Source organism: Bos indicus x Bos taurus, chromosome 17 (assembly GCF_003369695.1).
Source record: "Bos indicus x Bos taurus breed Angus x Brahman F1 hybrid chromosome 17, Bos_hybrid_MaternalHap_v2.0, whole genome shotgun sequence".
Lineage (NCBI taxonomy): Eukaryota > Metazoa > Chordata > Mammalia > Artiodactyla > Bovidae > Bos > Bos indicus x Bos taurus.
This window is the reverse complement of record NC_040092.1, coordinates 43,608,815-43,626,957: the sequence shown is the minus strand read 5'-3', so window position 1 is coordinate 43,626,957 and position 18,143 is coordinate 43,608,815. Positions and strand designations below refer to the sequence as shown.

The 18,143-nt window shown below is 43.6% G+C and overlaps 1 protein-coding gene across 7 annotated transcripts in view; it reads right to left on the bottom strand.

The window, feature by feature from the left end:
* Window positions 1–14,701, bottom strand: part of JADE1 (jade family PHD finger 1) — a 56,469-nt gene extending 41,768 nt beyond the window's left edge. The window contains exon 1 of one of the 7 annotated variants that reach the window (XM_027567324.1): window positions 14,482–14,701. Coding sequence is in view for 1 of the 7 variants with exons in the window: in XM_027567323.1 (XP_027423124.1) it covers window positions 12,517–12,535 (19 nt within the window). In the remaining 6 variants the exon portion in view is untranslated. Of the gene's footprint in view, window positions 1–12,383; window positions 12,409–12,516; window positions 12,596–12,972; window positions 13,085–14,071; window positions 14,458–14,481 lie in introns of those variants that run through there. The other 6 variants (XM_027567326.1, XM_027567329.1, XM_027567325.1 and 3 more) reach the window with 6 other exon arrangements.
* Between the last annotated feature and the right edge of the window lie 3,442 nt (window positions 14,702–18,143).

Sequence of the window (18,143 nt, the reverse complement as noted above, 5' to 3'; positions counted from 1 at the left end):
ACTTTTTCACTCAGCCTTTTATTGTACTATTTTAACACGCAATCAACTCCTGCCTTGCATCATCACTCAAATGGTTTATACATGTGTGTCTCTAAAAGGTTATAGTTAAGTTCTAGAGAACAGAGATTCTCTTGGATTAAATGTGAAATAAAGACTTCACAGAAATGGGTCTTGAGCAAAACTTCAAAAAAAAAAAGACTTCAAAGGGCAGCTACAACAGACACCCCCGGAACTCTGGGTCCAGTCCTCAACAGGGCTCTTCTAACATCCTATCTGATTTCATCAAAACTGGCTTCAAAGTGATACAATTTACAGGAGCCTGGAGTGTCCATTTGCCATGAGAAGCATAACAGCTAAGTAGACAAAATACTAATTATTAGGCATTTGGGACTTTGCCCAAAAAGCAAAAAAAACCACCTAGGAAGCCTGATTATAATCTGAACACTGCCTAGAAAGGCCAAGTAAGAGGAAGTCATTGGCCAAAGACGCTGGCTGGATCAGTCAAGTGACCATCCTTTGGAAACAGGGAGGATGAGCCGAGACAACCAAGCGCATGTGGTAGATGCTCAGGGCGTCATCTCCTCGGGAAGCACAGGTAACATCCTGCATGCAGATCGCTCTCCTTCAGCCTCTCCTGCCACATGGGTTAAAAAGCAGTGGATTAGTTAACATATTCATTCAATTGTATCAAGGTAGATGCCAAAGATATGATGAACAAGGTAGGGAATGGCCCAGAGGCAGATACAGTAAGCAGATATCTAGATAACTAGCTGCAGTGTGGTAACTGTTATGAAGACTTGGGTTCAATCCCTGGGTCAGGAAGATTTCCCAGAGAAGGAAATGGCAACCAACTCTAGCATTCTTGCCTGGTATGGAGGACCCTGGCAGGTTACAGTCCACAGGGCTGCAAAGAGTCAGACATGATTGAGCAACTAACACTTTCACAGGATATGTACATGAGACAGCAAGCTGCCTCAAAACCTTCAAATTTATGTTTTCCTTGGACTGAAATTAGAGTGGGGAATTGGCAAGCACTAAGAGCAGCCCTTAGCTGAAGGAACCCATCCCCAAGTGGTTCAGGAATTTGCAAGGGAACAAATTTAGTGACCTGGGTGTGGTAACAGGGAGGCATGACTGGTATGTGACTCTAGCCAAGAAAGAATGAGAAATGACCCTGGAGGACAGAAAGAAGAACTTTTACAAAAGAATAAGATGATTAAGAATTTCAGGATGTTTATTCAGCGCTACACCTGAGAAAAAGACAGATTTGAGGAACTGTCCAGTTATTAGAATTATTCTGTGGTGGAACAGGCACCATTTATCAGGCCATAAACACTACGGCTATATTAAGGATTGCACCCTAGTGATTTTCATTGCTTATGGTTTATATGCAGAAAGGCTATTTTTTTCATTCAAAGTATCGATTTTGTCCAGTATGTTTTCATTCTTATTTATTTCACTCTCAAGAAGTTCTAGAAAGTACTCAAAGACCTCCTACATATTCCTTCTCTGTGTATCACTTAATACATAACTAATGCAGTGGATGAACGGGGCTTCCCAGGTGGCACTAGTGGTAAAGAATCCACCCGTCAACGCAGGAGTCAAGAGACTTGAGCTCGATCCCTTGGTCAGGAAGATCCCCTGGAGTAGGAGATGGCAACCCACTCCAGTATTCTTGCTGGAAGATCCCACAGACAGAGGACCCTGGTGGGCTACAGTCCATGGGGCCACAACGAGTCGGACACGACCGAGTGACTGAACACACCCACGCAATGCAGGACGGATGAACGAGTTCCTGTATGTAAACTCTATCCCATGTTCAACTCAGCTTTATAGAATTTGAGACACTTCACTTTAATATCTAATTGACCTTTAACTGGAGTAACTTCTATTTATTTTCAAATTTATAAGGTGTCCTTCCATGCTCTGTCAAAGTTAATAATCTAATATTTAAATGTACTATATTTTAAAATATATTTAGCATATGTATAATATAAAAACATACATTAAAGAACGGACTTTCAGACACCAAGAAGTCTTACATAAAGACAAAAGATTTTGTAATGAGGTGGCTCTATTTGCTAAGTTCAGACATTCAAATATTATTTTTCAACACTATGCAACATGATTTGTTCCCTTAGTCACTGGTCATAGACTATTAATACTTCCCCCATAAAGAAAGACTCATAGTTTCTTAATAGATCTTCTTGCTTATCTTCAATGAGTATGAAAGTAAAAGTGAAAATGAAGTCACTGTGTCGCGTCTGACTCTCTGCGATCCTGTGGACTGTAGCCCACCAGGCTCCTCCATCCACGGGATTCTCCAGGCAAGAATACTGGAGTGGGTTGCCATTTCCTTCTCCATTCAATGACTATATATTACCCCAAATAAAATACCCAAATATAATAATGACCTATACTTCAAAGTAATCTCTTATCCATAAATGAATGTGAACAAGATCAGCTGGTTTCTTATCTCAGTTTTTATAGCAAACATTAATCTCTTAGACATAAAGTTTTCAAATTAACAACACTATCTAAATTCAAATGCTCAGAGTTTAAAAATACTAGTGTGACTGTAACTCAAACCCAGATTTCTCACTTTAACCAGAAAATTATATCTGGTCAAAAAGACAGTCATAGATTTGATATAACTGACAAACTGCTTAGATCTTAAGTGTTAAAAGCTTTAATCTTGTCTAAATATTTCAACTCAGAAAAAAAGAACTTATAAAACTGTGTCTGTTATAATGTCATATATCAAAATTTGTTTAAAGGACATGGTGCCCAAGCTACTACAGTCTCTGCAGAGACATCTACTTGAAAATATTCAGCTGAAAAAGAGTTTATATTAGCAACAAATAACCTACCACCGCTACCAGAAAGAAGATTTTAATAACTGCCCAGATAATCATAAATGCAATATTCATCCCTGTGAATGTTACTAATAAAATCCAAGTGCTGTAACACACTAGTTTACCATTAAGTTCTTTATAAATTAATCCAATCTCTGTTTATGAGCCCTAAAATAATCTATTAAATCCCTCTTAGGTCTCTGTAATTGATGACAATTACAGTCAGCACCTGAAGAGCAGTTATGACAAAATATTCCAACCATCTGTATTTGGGATGTATTTTTGTTCTCTTTCCATGAATTCACCCCAAACAATATAGGCAACCAGACATCATGGACTCCAACCCTGAGCTTCTACCCGTTTCCATCTACTCAGAATTCCTGGAGTGACTGCAGAATTCTAGACTGAATAGGTTGGGAAATTTTATTTACATTTATGACCTTTTACAGCATATGACCTACATTACTTTGCCAACAAAGGTCCATCTAGTCAAAGCTACGGTTTTTTCCAGTAGTCATGTCTGGATGTGAGAGTTGGACTATCAAGAAAGCTGAGCACCGAAGAATTAATGCTTTTGAACTGGAGTGTTGGAGAAGACTCTTGAGAGTCCCGTGGACTGCAAGGAGATCCAATCAGTCCATCCTAAGGAAATCAGTCCTGAATATTCATTGGAAGGACTGATGCTGAAGCTGAAACTCCAATACTTTGGCCACCTGATGTGAAGAACTGACTCATTGGAAAAGACTCTGATGATGGCAAAGACTGAGGACAGGAGGAGAAGGGGATGACAGAGGATGAGATGGTTGGATGGCATCACCAACTTGATGGACATGAGTCTGGGTAAACTCCAAGAGTTGGCAATGGACAGAGAGGCCTGGCGTGCTACAGTCCATGAGGTCGCAAAGAGTTGGACACAACTGAGTGACTGAACTGAACTGAATGACATTTTAGATGATTTTAATTTTTTACCATGATCCTGCACTATGCTATTTGTAATAGTAAAGATTTAAAAATCCAGAACCGTTGTTTCTTGCTCCTCACATTATAGAAGACCCTGGGAGCACAGCTTCTTGGCCCCACACAGGCACCAGCCTAAAATGAGCAGCTACCAATAAACTACATATATTCCACCTCCTTCCTGAGATGCGGTATCAAGGCTTATCTTGTTTTAAAATACCTGATGAAATAGCATAGGAGGAAAAAAATAGAAAAGGTAATAGGATAATGCTGTAAAATGCTACTATCACTCATTCATTATTTAATTCAAAAGTGAAAGTTTTCAAAACATTAGAATAGCCAGTGTGCCAGTAGCAGGTCACTAAAAATATATGCAGTTAAGAATAGAAAAACTAACTCAGACAAGAAAACTAGGGTTTAAACTACCTTTAAAGAATTCAAAGTCAAATAAATACTCAACCTTTTATCCATTTTAAGAGCAGTACTATTTTGGGGGGGGGGGGGGGGAGCTACATTCCAGAGATGGTTACCAAACACACCATTTCCTCTACCCATGGCAAGCATGGTTAATAAATTAGGTCATTCTTTTTTTCCACAAGCCCAGGCGTGACCTCAGAATCCTCCTTAACACTTAACACAGTGCTATCACTCTGTGTCAAAATTCACATGAAAGATGCAGTCTATTTTGCCCTATAGGTCCTCTTTTCACACTTTTTTCTTTTTTAACAAATTACTGGAGAAAACAAACATAAGACCAATCTCTTCATAATATATGAAAAGATAGTTTTTTATATAACATTTCACTGCAATGAGGCGTTTGTGTTCCATTCAGCCCTGGGATCTTTGAACCAAATTCTAATTTTTAACACATACACATGCACATTCTCCAGATCAAACTCTAAAACTTCACTGAAGAGTAACACTTAAAAAAAAAAAAAAAAAAAACTAAGTGTTAGCAGGAGATAGTTCTGAATGAACCAATGTCAAAATAAGGATGGGAAAGGAGTCTACACTTCCTTATATGACTCTTGGAAGAATAAGCCAATAAATGCAAAGTGACTACAGGGTAATTTTAAAAGATTTTTAAATGCTCAAACCAGATGTTCTTATACAGGATATACAAAGCAGCTTCTGCAGAAACCAGACTCAACCAGCTAATGACAATTACACTGTGCACAGGCTGAAATGCAGCTGTTTTGAGGAACTTTGTTCCCTGATTATAGCCGGTTATCAGAAACTATCAGTTACCACTAACAATGTTAAGTCACCAAAAAATTTTAAAATACAGTTTAAAAAAAAAATTCAGACTTCCAATGTTGTACACTAGAAGATCTAGATGACTCACTTAACAACAAAAACTCCATTTACACATCATCTGAATTATATATTAAAACAAACATTTCATCACAATTGTACAAGTCCTGTTACTACAGTCACGGAAACATAGGACAGTCTCAAAACCTAGCAGCAAGGTCTGCAATGTAGTCTCTGAGGCTAAAGCTGAAAACAGTCTCAGCCATGGATTGTGTCTACAGGACATCTTCCCCAAAGAAACACATAAAATCCTAACTTAATCTCCAGAAAATGTTTTGGAGGTAATTTACCTTTCCTAATTTTAAAAGGAAGTACGTACAGTAAGTTCTGGAGAGGTTAAGCAGCAAGAGCAAAGACACACAGATGGGTCTAGGGCAAAGCCAGAGGCTGAATCAAAGACCTGTGCCATCCATCCTCCTCCCAGGTGACGGGACCATGGGCTTCCTGCTCCTGGACACCTCCTGAGATTTAGAAAGAGGTTATCGTGAAGATTAAGGCCATGGACTACATGTTATCTGGGGTCAGACAACTAAAATGTACTCAACAAACAGTCTGTTAACTTAGAACTTGAAACATATTTCCTGGCAAGCTGACGTGAAGATGGCTGCAAATGCCATTCTGCCTGCTGGAGAGCTGGACAGACTGCACACGAGTGGTTCCCTGAACACTATCACAGGGCCACGTGTCCTCTGAGCAGCAGGTATTCACTTCGGATTGGTGTGACACACACCCTACGTGGAGAGACATCACACTCCTCTGGAAACGTCTCCCTCTGGATGCAGTCCCAGGTCATAATGTATATTCCCTCACGCAGGGCCTCTTGGCCTGGCCTCCTGGGAGGGTGTGACTACCTAGCTGTGTTTCGCAAGGTGCATGGGGTCCTGTATTACACATCCTACCCTCAAAGACTATCTAGGAACCAAAGAGTTAGGAGCCACAGCCCTGAGTTGAGTCAACTGCCTTCATATTTATCAAACAAACTTCTGATTTCAACTTGTTTCAGGTTCCTATCAGAAACAGAATTCAGTCCCAGCTGGTGACTAGCTAAAACTGTGTAACTATACTATACTACAGGCTTCCCAGGCGGCACTAGTGGCAAAGAACCCACCTGCCAATGCAGGAGCTGTAAGATACACTGGTTTGATCCCTGGGTCAGAAAACTCCCCTGCAGGAGGGCACAGCAACCCAGTCAAAGGAGCCAGGCGGGCTAAGGTCCATAGGGTCACAAATGTCAGAAATGACTGAAGAGACTCAGCACGCATGCATGCACATCCTACACTACAGGTATATACTGTTCTACAGGTATGTATACTACAGTACAGGTTTTCAATATATATATACAGGTATGGCTGTGTCATTATAAATTAGGGCTCTACAACCTGCTGTTGCTCAATACATAAGAATGGTTTTTATGTATTTAAATGGTTTGGGAGAGGGAATCACATTTCAGAACACCTGAAAATTATCCCAAATTCAAATTTCACTATCTGTAAATAAAGTTTTATTGGGACACAGTCACATTCGTTCATTTACTTTTTGTCCACTGATTGCTTTCGCATTTAGGATGGCAGAGTTGAACAGCTGTAATAGGGACTATCAGGCCCACAGAGCCTAGAACATTTGCTATCTGGCCCCTTTACTAAAATAGTTTACTGATCTCTGCTACTGATCAACAGACTAGCAGTAAGGGGGTAAGAGGGCGGGGTAGGAGGGTGGTGTTCTAAGCCAACTTAAATTAAAGCCATGTCTAGAAACTTGTGAATTCTTCTCAAAGGAAAACCCCTGAGGCTCCTTCTTGGGGCCAGTGTACACTAAGTTATAACAACTAATAAACTTATCTGATTTTCAAGCCAGTAACCAATAAGCAGAAAAATGACCGTTCTAGACAGGCATTTAAACTATAATGTGTGGTTTAACAGTGATATAAAAGGATCAGAGAGAAATCATAAAAAGAAGTCACCAGAATTTAAATGCCAAATTGAAATCCAAGGATGCACTTAAAAGTATTCATCCAGACCCTGAAATGACATGCAAATTTTTGAGTAACTCACTTTTTCTGCTGGAGAGGTTCCCACAGGTTTTGGATCTCAAGTGTCCTTGACCTTAAAAAAGTTACAAGTCACAAGTACTCAGCCTACACATCTAAAGTGCATCTTTTTATTTCAACACTGAAATAACTGATGGTCATAAAAATGACCATGACTAATCAAGAAAAATCTTAAATCATGTTAAGTGTACTTTGTGCTAAACAAACGCAAACCAGGCAGCTCAAACTCCAGCAACTTGTTAACCTTGCCAATTCTTGCTGCTTACTCTGGAGAAAGGAATAAAAGAAAAAAATGTTCATCTTATTCTTCAGTTTGGACTCTCCCCAGTGAAACCTTCACTTAAAATAACTGCTTAGAAACTGTCTTAGAAGCTGTCATGAATTTTCAAATTAATAAAATCTCCTGTGCAGACATTATTAAATGTCTGATCCTGTGCAGATCAGTATTAAAAACTATATATTATTGCCAGCTGGAAGTGCTTTCAAAACAAGAGAAAACTGTGATTTAATTCCTTCAACAAATCAGCCCGAAAGAACCGAAGTTTAAAGAAATGAACTTACTTCAACTGCCCTCAATCACCTTAACAGTCTTTAACTCTACCTGAAGAACCAAAAGCAAAAAAAGTAAACACGTAACTTGTTTTAGAGCATTCATTAAAACCTTGGTCCTTGAACACCTGTTAAGGGCACGTAATACACCACTAGTCTAGAGGTAACAAAGGACTCAAAAATGGAAATACCCAGACTCTTCCTATTTTTGTTGCTTTCAGGTAAGGAAGACATCCTGAATAAACTTTCAAAGTCTAGGCTAGATAAGGCCAAGCCACAATAACATGGCCAGAGTCACAATCAACATTCTCTTAGACTAAATTTTCTCTCTGTTCCACGACACTCAGCCCTGCCTAAACTTAACAAGATGCCACTTCAACTGAAAGGCAAAAAGGGGCTCCAGGAGCACTCTCCCATTTATTAGGAATGCAGAGTTTACTTATTCCATCAGAGCCAACCATCTGTGAAAATACCAAAATATAAATCCCTCACAATCACCTATCAATATTCTTTGTATAAACACACCAAGCAAATAGGCTTCTATCCACCTGCAATGCAGGAGGACCTGGGTTCAATTCCTGGGTCAGAAGACCCGCTGGAGAAGGGATAGGCTACTCGCTCCAGTATTCCTGGGCTTCCCTGGTGGCTCAGCTGGTAAAGAATATGCTTGCAATGCGGGAGACCTGGGTTTGGTCCCGGGGTTAGGAAGATCCCCTGGAGAAGGGAAAGGCTACCCACTCCAGTATTCCGGCCTGGAGAATTCCATGGACTGTACAGTCCATAGGGTCACAGAGTCAGACATGACTGAGCGACTTTCCCATTCACTTTCACCAAGCAAATAGCAAGACTCTCAATTGTCTCAACTTTTTGAAATTTTATATACTACATATAATAAACATATCAACTGTCCAAATTTTAAATACATTACCAAATAAAGTGCTGCCAGGTCTTCAAATGGGCATCCCTGGTGGCTCAGACAGTAAAGAATCTGCCTGAAATGCAGGAGACCTGGGTTCAATCTCTGGGGCAGGAAGATCCCCTGGAGAAGAGAATGGCTACCCATTCCAGTATTCTTGCCTGGAGAATTACATGGAGAAAGGAGCCTGGCGGGTTGCAAAGAGTCAGATACAATGCTTTTACAATGCTTTTGAATCCTGATGCTGAGGGAGACATCTGACGGTCCCGTGGACAGCAAGAAGATCAGTCAGTCAATCCTAAAGGAAATCAACCCTGAATATTCCCTGGAAGGACTGATGCTGAAGCTCCAATACTTTGGCCACCTGATGAGAAGAGCCGACTCACTGGAAAAGACATTTATGCTGGGAAAGATTGAAGGCAGGAAGAGAAGGCGGTGACAGAGAATGAGATGGTTGGATGGCAATATCCGACTCAATGGACATGAGTTTGAGCAAACTCTGGGAGACAGTGAAGGACAAGGAAGCCAGGCATGCTGCTGTCCATGAAGTCGCAAAGAGTAGGACACAGCTTAATGACTGAACAAGATCTTAATACAGAGAAAACCAGCTGAACACTAAAACTTTAAAGGAAACAACCTACTGACTCAGGAACTAAAACTTTGCCAATTAAGGTTCCTATCAGGCTTCTGATACAATCCAAGAAACTAACAACTCCAAGCAAAGTCAGCCTTTATTTGAATTTTTTTTTTAATTTACTGTTAAACAAGGCAACAGTGTTCTAACTATCACAGGCTTGAGCAGAGACAAAGAAGTTTAACATTGGTATAACTCCCACTGTTTGACCAATTAAGTCAAGCATTTCAATGCCAATCCAAATAAGCAGCAAGATATTGACAAAAGTGTTATATTTTCCTCTAGAGAATGTCTTGTTTTATTAACCATGTAGGAAAACTGGGCATACAACGCAAATTCTGACAGACCATGAACTGTAATAGTGTAACAGGTGCCCCGTATTACTGAGGAAAGAGCTTCACCAACAGAAAGGAAGCAAGCAAGCAGAACTGTGAGAGTCATCTGTCTCCTCCTCACTCCTGACAATGCCTAAAAATACAAGACTTGGTCCGTGTCTGATGTCTAGATGTTTGCTGTTCTAACCACCTCAGTACTGAAACACAGTTAATTTTTTTTTTCTCAGCAAGTGTGCAGATAAATACATCAGGCAAATTTCTTTAAAACAGTTTTCAAATAATCTTCAAACTGAAGACTCTAAATTACACACAAAAAAATGCTACTTAAATTCTAACTTTTTCAAATCCAGTCATGATTAACTCCGAAGACATGCCTCCTCAATGTCATAGGTTCTGTCAAAAAGTTACTACAGATTAGTGTCTACTTACAGGAAATAACGAGATGCAATGATCTTTGATTGGACAGTGTTTTAGATAAAGCTGCTGTTATATTTGGAGGCCAAGGAAGAAAATCTGAATGTATCCCAAATAGACAAGCTAGCTAACAGGAGGAAAAAACACTTACACAACTGTACAGACAGTATGAGTCATTATACATATGTATACACAATTACCTGGAAAATGATAAAATGATTTCTAGGTGATAGGAATGTGTTTTTATATGTGCTTCTCTAGTTGAAAACATGTACATGTAAAATAACACCATTTCTGTAACAATACTTTAAGCCACTAAGGGCTCTTTGAAGTAAAAAATCAATTATTTATGAAGGTGAAACACATGGAGATGTGTTTGTATTCTCACCAAGTCCTCCAAGTTTTGTTTGCTTTTTTAGTTAATCCTTCTACCCAAAGTCTCTGGGCTAAGCAACTGTTCATTCTAAAATACAACATGTCCTTAAACTCCAAAAAGTTTTTTCTCCTGTTCCCACTTTTCACACACTCATCATTTCTCACTATTTTCCCTTTATAGCTACTCTTTCAACCTCTGCAATAGGAAACCAAAGTATTCACTTATAGGCTGAAAACCTGTCTGGTGATGGAGGAGCAACTTGTAGGGGGTGGGGAATCTTGTTCTTTCTAAATGAACATACATCCACCTTTGTAAAAGTTAAAAATCTCTGTTACAACCCACTCAAATTTTCTTCTTAGAAAGCAGCCTATGACCTTAAGATGGAATCAAGTTCAAATTCTACTGCAAGTTCAGGCAACTCCTTTTATCTCTGGCTGCTGTAAGGAGGAGGTATGTATGCCAACTCATCAAATAACGTATAAAAACACATAAACTTAAGGGAGAAAACAAAATAACCAAAGTCAATCTGATTTAAAAGTGGCATTAGATGAGACTAAAATCGTTGGGACAAAAGGGCATTAAGAATTCTCGGGTGAAGGTATTTGCTAGCAAGTGTCACACACAGAACACGCACTTTATCTGTCCAGTATGTGTTGCCCACTCTACTACAATAAATTATTTTATCAAAAGTGTTGTCAGTGTAAGTATAGTTACACTGAACGCTCCTTTTCTCCAGCTAAAAGTGATTAAATCTTGATTAGCGGCGATCTGGTCAAACACAACTTCCTAATCTCTAACCACTGGTGGATCACCACCTAAACCAGCTTCCAGGGAAGTAATTTCTCTGTATCTCAAAACTAGTTCATTAACTTTGAAAGGTATTAGCCTTGGGGTACAAGTAACTAGAGAGCTAGCCGTTCACAGCGGGTTTTCTAAAAAGGAAAAATAGTTCACCTAATAAAAACCTTTGGGAAAGGAGCCCCTAAGTATTTCCATTAATGGAAACTTCAGATTCTCTCTCAATTTCCTAAAAACGTAGCCGTCTTAAGTCATTCAACTGCAGCTATCACTTTACAAAGAGAAAATTTAAATTCCCCCTCAGCTGTGGTAAATAGAAGGCGACAGACCCTCACCCCGCCGAAGCGAGGTGGGGCGCCTGCCTCCTAGTTACTAGAAAACCAGCCAAAGCTGCTTTTAAACGGTCTCGTGGTGACGATGCATTCCTAACGGGTTTCGAAGGCACGTTTAAATCGCCCGCTTTTTTGTTTGCTCGCTGCATTCACCGGGTGCCGGGACTACGGCTGCCCCCGCGCGCCGGGGAGGAGAGCCCAGGGTGGAAAAGCCGGGGCGGGGAGAGGGGGGTACAACCGGGGAGGGGCGCCCGGGGAGGGGGGCCCGGGGCGAGGAGAGCCGGGGGCGGAGGACTCTGGGATGCAGAGCCCGTGAGGGGGGAAGGGGGGCAGGACAGAGAAAGCTGAGGACCCCAGGAAGGCGGGGATCCCGGGGCGGGGAGAACTGGGCCGCCGCCCCGCACCGGAGAAAGCACCGCACGGCGCCCGCCGGGCTGTGCGCAGAGCCGCGGCTTCGCGCAGCGGCGCCGCCCCCTCCCTCTCTCCCTCATCGCCGCCGCCTCCTCCTCCTCCTCCTCCTCCTCCCAAGGCGACAGAAACAACAGCGCGGGAGGAGGGGAAAGTAACTCCCGGCACCTCCGCCGGAATTAGCCCCGGTGCAGTGATGACACCTTCTCGTGGCGCAATCAAGCCCCGCTCCCTCCGCAGCGAGTCCCCGCCGCCGCCGCCCTCTCCGTTTGAAAGTGGCCACCCCCCCGCCGCCGCCGCCGCCGCTCCTCCCGCCCCGCCGCCGCCAGCTGCACCAATCCGCTCGGCCCCAGTTGCAAATCAAACGCTCCCTCGCGTCTAGAAGCCACTTGCGCCGCTGGAAACGGCCGCGCCGTCCCCCCCTCCCCGAGTCCCTCCCGGGCGGCACCTTCAGAGTGGGGCGGGCGCGCCGGCGAGAAACGGCTGTGAGATGGGAGCGGGAGCAGCGGTGACGGCGAGCAGCTCGGAGAGGACTCGGCTCCCGCTCCCGCCCCCAGACAGTTCTGGAAACTGTGTATCACCTCTGTCACAGGAAGCCATCCGGCGAGGAAGGCGGCGCGGAACCAACAAACAAACGCCTGCGGCCGCCCGCCGGAATCAACGCGGGGACGGCGACGGGCTTCGGGCCGTTCCCCGGGCGTGAGCGCGGTGGCCGCCCCCGCGCCGCGGGCTTTGTGCGGGGCTCCCGCGGCGCGGGCGCGGTAGGCCAGGCGTCCCCGCCCCCGAAACCCCCCACCCCGGGCCCCGGCAACGCTGCTGGGACCGTTAGGTGACGCTCCGGCGCGGCTGAGAAAGCAGCGCCTCGGCCGCCGCCCGCCCGTCCCCATTTCCACATGGAGCCGCCTCTCCTCCAGAGCCAGAGGCGGGCCACAAAAGTTGGCCCCGGGGCCACCCAGCACCTGCCCACGTGCCGCGGAGGTTAGCTCCCGGGTCTACCCCGTCCCTTTCCCCCCCACCGCCCTCGGCCGCCAGGTCACCTATTACCGGTGGGAGGGGAGAGAGGCTGCTATTTAAACGCCCGCGGAAGTTGAGGCACCCCCACTGGCGGGTGCCGTGCACCTGCCTCCCGCCGCCGCGCTCCGCCACTTTGAGCAGCAGCCGCGTCCTCGGCCCCGCCTCCTGCCCGCAGGCGGGCGGGGGGAGCGGGAAGGAGGTGGAAGGGATCGAATTTCTCTAGCAAATGGGACCGTTCCGACAGGATTCGGTTCCCCGGTCAACATTCCACATTCCATCCCTCTCCCGCATTTGCAAGCCAGCGCCAACAACCCGGAAAGCCTGCTGGCTACAGAACAACAGCCCCCAACTCACAAATACACACTCACAGGCACAGGACACGTGCACTTGAAGGGCTTCGCAACTTGCAGTCCCGGGGTGCACACTGCACGTTTTCAGGCGGACCAAGCGACACGACACCATCCTCACAATTTGCAGACGGTGCCAAAAGGTTGCAATTTGCAATCCGTTTTAAGTTCATGGTTAATCGGTAGTTTGGTCTACCAATGCAACTCCTTCTTAATTTCACCGATAAAGGGTTTTACACTTCACAGGCAGTCTCACTATAAGTAAAAGGTCCGTTCACTGGAAACCCAATTGGGAAGAACCTAATTGCTAAACTGTCCCTGCACCGCCCCCCCACCCCTCCCTCACTGTCCTTGAATTGATGCAATGAATATTTTGGACATGTGGTGACGCGGTGATAAGAGATAGGGCTGCAGCTACCCTACACAGATGAACCTATACCCACACCTATGTTTTGACTATACAGTCGTCGTCCCTTCCCCCGCACCACCACCACCACGGTCACACACACTCTGGATTCATATATGTACCCGGACCTTGTTCTGCCATTGCCATCTGTCTACCAAGTTGCTATTATGCTTTTCACTTCCATGCAACCTAATGCACTTTAGCTGTTTAAAAAATTCTATAACTAAAGCCAACTAAACTGGGTTTCTACTCCTGAACGCGTTTTAATTGATGATTCGCCTGAAAACCGCATGTTCTTCGCTAATCCAAAAGAAAAAGCTCTTAAGTCTTCAGCCCCCAAAACTGAAAAATAATCATAATAAAACTTACTGATCCAACACACATCAATTCTCAGGATCCAAAAATCATCCTCTCCTCCTCCTCCTCTGGCCCCCGCCCCGGCAATGCCCAAGTTACTGGTGGGATAGTAACGCTGCGCTCGGCGGCTGCCGGCCCTCCCTCCTTCGCTACATATCGAGAACCCAATCTTTTGGCGCCATATTAATGACGTACTATATTATTTCCACTAGGCAGCGACCTTCGGCATTAAATTACTCCCGAGAACTCCCGAGCAAAGCAACAAAACCATCAAATATGGCTGAGCCTCTCGGCTCGTCCTGCAGCCGCCGCCGCTGCCGCCGCCGCGGAATCGGGACGCGCACACGGACCCACACGCGGACACGCGCGGACTCTCGGTCGGCGCGCCCTCCCCGCGCGCCCCCCGCGGCCCGCGCGCGTACCTGCTGCGGAGGGGTTCGGCCGCGGCGCTGGGCTCCTCGCCGCTCGCTCCGCGCCGCATGAGTTCGGGCCGTGGCGGGCTGGCGGACGGAGTGGCGGGCGGGGAGCCGGGCGGGCCCCTGCTCTCGCCGGCGCGCACACACCCGGCGCTCGCGCAGGGAGGCACTCTCGGACGGGCGTTTGGCTTGTTATGGAGGAAGGACTGTGTGAATCAAACTCATTTCTGGGTCACTGCTGCCACAGGGGGGAGCACTTTAATCCCTTGCCAAAACGAGAGGGTGGGGATGGGAGGGCGGAGGGAGCTCGCCGGGAACCGCGGTGCGGGGGGCTCTGTCCCTCGTTAACTCTTCGCGGCCCTCGCCGTAGCAGGCTCGGCCTGGGTCAGCAGGGGCTTGCAAACAGCCGCATGCTTCAGCTTTTAAAATCTCTTCCTTCACCTCTCTTGTGAGCCTAGACTTTCTTGAAGTGTCTCCAAGACACCTCCAGGGTGGTGGCCTTTTAAATTATCCCTTTCAGACTCTCCCAGTCTCAACTCTTGTTTGACATCACTGCACTAGAAAAGGATTCTTTCAAATTACTTTAAAATTATGTAGATTAAACTGTGGCTATTAAGGAATGTAGTTTGGGTGAGAGGTTTTATTTTTAGATTGAATGGAAAAATAAATAGTTCTTTGGTAGTAACAGTTTTTGGGGAGCTGCGGATTATTATGACATTTTTAAATATAGAAAATCCAGTTTGGGAGCCGGAACACATCTTTACCTAAGTTTGTATCGAAATGATAATTCCAAATAAGCATTAATTCATTAGGAAACTAATTATTCGTGAGTTGACACCACCGTTATGTTACACTGTGTTACAGAACAGGACATTGTCTTCCAAATAGGGAGAATTGAGCCTAATGCTAAAACTGGAGCTGCAGACTAACATGAAATTAGTCAGATTAATTCTGGGGTATTTATGTGTAAAAAAGGAGTGGAGATTAACATGCTTCTCTCATGAAAGTGTTAGCCGCTCAGTCATGTCCAACTCTTTGGGACCCCATGGAATGTAGTCCACCAGGCTCCATGGGATTATCCAGGCAAGAATACTGGAGTGGGTTGCCATTCCCTTTTCCAGGGGGTTTTCCCAACCCAGGGGTCAAACCCTGGGGTCCTGCATTGCAGGCGGATTCTTTACCCTCTGAGCCACCTGGGAAGCCCTCTTCTCTCATGGACCCCTCTTAAAGAAATGAGTCTATATGATATTCTGCTTCAAAAGGGAAAAGAAAAAAAAAATGGGGTACAGGTTGAAAATACTATTCAATAATCCGGAACATAGATCACTGATTACAAAATTGAGTATCAAACCCTAAGGCATACTTGTCCACTGGAAGAATTCTGAATATGTCAGGTTTGGTTTCATAAAATCTCACACCAACCCATCCACCTACATCGGGATCATAGTAATCTGATAAATGTGGGAAAACAAAACTAATTGAGTCTTTCAATTATTTTTCAGAAAGCAAAGTAAACCAAAGGAAATCTTAAGTATATGTCATTTTTCTTTCTTGCCTGCTTCACTAATGAAGTACAAAGACACCCTATCAGTACTGTTTATGTGCTCACTTAATCGTGCTCACTTAATCCTGCTCAAAGAAACCACATATGTAAAGCACTATGCTATCATTATTACTGTTATTAATATTGCCCTGAACTTACTGCTATTTTCCTTGGTTCACTTTACACATACTCTACTGCAGAAGTAAAAGGACACAGGCTTCATAGCCAGACAGACCCTGAACTGAATCCGACTCTACGAGTTGTCAGCTATGCAACTGTGGGGTAAATTACAAAACCTCTCTGAACCTCAGTTTCTTCCTGAGTAATAAAATGGGGTTAACAGGCCCTACCTGAAGGGTTGTTAACTGAAATAACTCCATAAACATGCCCAGCAGAGACCCTGTCAGTATGAGAGCCATCCCTCCTATCTCTCATTCTTGGTCTTCTTGCCTTTGAAGACTGCAACTTTTCCACATTCCAGGGAAATTTATTTCACTCATTCCCCTGCAAAAAATAAAAATAAAAAATAAGCTACACTTACCATTCAGCCTTTAACTTTTTTTTTTCTGACTATCCCCACTCCCAAAACATCAGGCAACAAAAATGAAAGTGTGCTGAGTAAATAGATGAGAAAAAAAGGGGTAAAAGAATACATGAACCCTCAACACTGATTCTATGCTTAAGACTGATGGTCCCAGGAACGTGATGAGGTAGTGCCATGTGCTGTACACAGCCCTGGACTAAAAGTCTGCAGCCTCCTATCAACTCACACTATAACTCTGGACAAATGTCTTTGGATCTTAGTTTCCCCACTGAGATGATAGACAAGATGATATTCAACACCCCTTGTCTTATTAACAGTAATTTCTGGTTGTTCTTACCAAACTTACAAGTTGATAATTATTTGTAGAAGTGGAGGACAACTTGTATCAATAATGCATAAAAACAACTCATTAATGATCAGCGATTGACTTTTTTTAAATAATAAATGTCTTCTGCCAGATCACAAAGGAAACCTTTATACATCCTATTTCTAAAATGGGACAGCAGTGTCTTGTGGCAGCATATTTAAAGAATAAGAAGTACTAAGCTGGCAATTAGGAAATGAGTTTCTGGTAACACTCTGTCACTTATTAACTTACCAAATCATTCATGATTACAATTTCTTGGTTTCTAGAATGGTCCTGTTAATTCACACTTTATTATCAGAGATAAAAAGGACATTCAAGAAAATAGGTACAAAGTAGTCAGTGTAGTTATCAAGATTCTAGTCTTTTCTGATCTGATCAGTGTTCATGGTGATAATTACTATTCTGTATATTGCTTTCATTTTGCTATTGGCATACACAGTTTAATTATTCGCTTCCATAATAATAGGTTTATAGAAATACTGAATACATATATTCATATTCCTTATTTTGAAATCATACATGATTAAACTTATAAATATTTACCTAGTTATTTCATTTGTGTCTACTCTGCAGGTAAAGAATTATAAAACCTTGACACAAAATTCAGAATTGTTCATCTTTGAAATTAAGTGGATATGTATGCTAAAATCCTATAAATCTCATTCCTTCAAAGAAATTGAGCAAGAAATTCTTCCTGGCAAATACCATTGCCAATTGGTATATGTTATGACATTTGTATGCTGCTGCTAAGTCGCGTCAGTCATGTCTGACTCTGTGAGACCCCGTAGACGGCAGCCCACCAGGCTCCCCCGTCCCTGGGATTCTCAAGGCAAGAATACTGGAGTAGGTTGCCATTTCCTTCTCCAATGCATGAAAGTGAAAAGTGAAAGTGAAGTCGCTCAGTCGTGTCCGATTCTTAGCGACCCCATGGACTGCAGCCTACCAGGCTCCTCCATCCATGGGATTTCCCAGGCAAGAGTACTGGAGTGGGGTGCCATTGACATATGTATATACAATGTTTATTGCACAAGTGCTCTCATGGATAAAATGAGTTGTGTTCTAAAAGTTTATATGTACTTTAATTGTGTGGAACTTTTAATTTAATCCCCAATACCTTGTTATAAAGCGAGCTTAAGTTGTCAACTAGTTTTTAAAATAACTCTAATAACTAAATGACAGAAAAGAATAACTTTTTTGAATGATATTATTTGGGG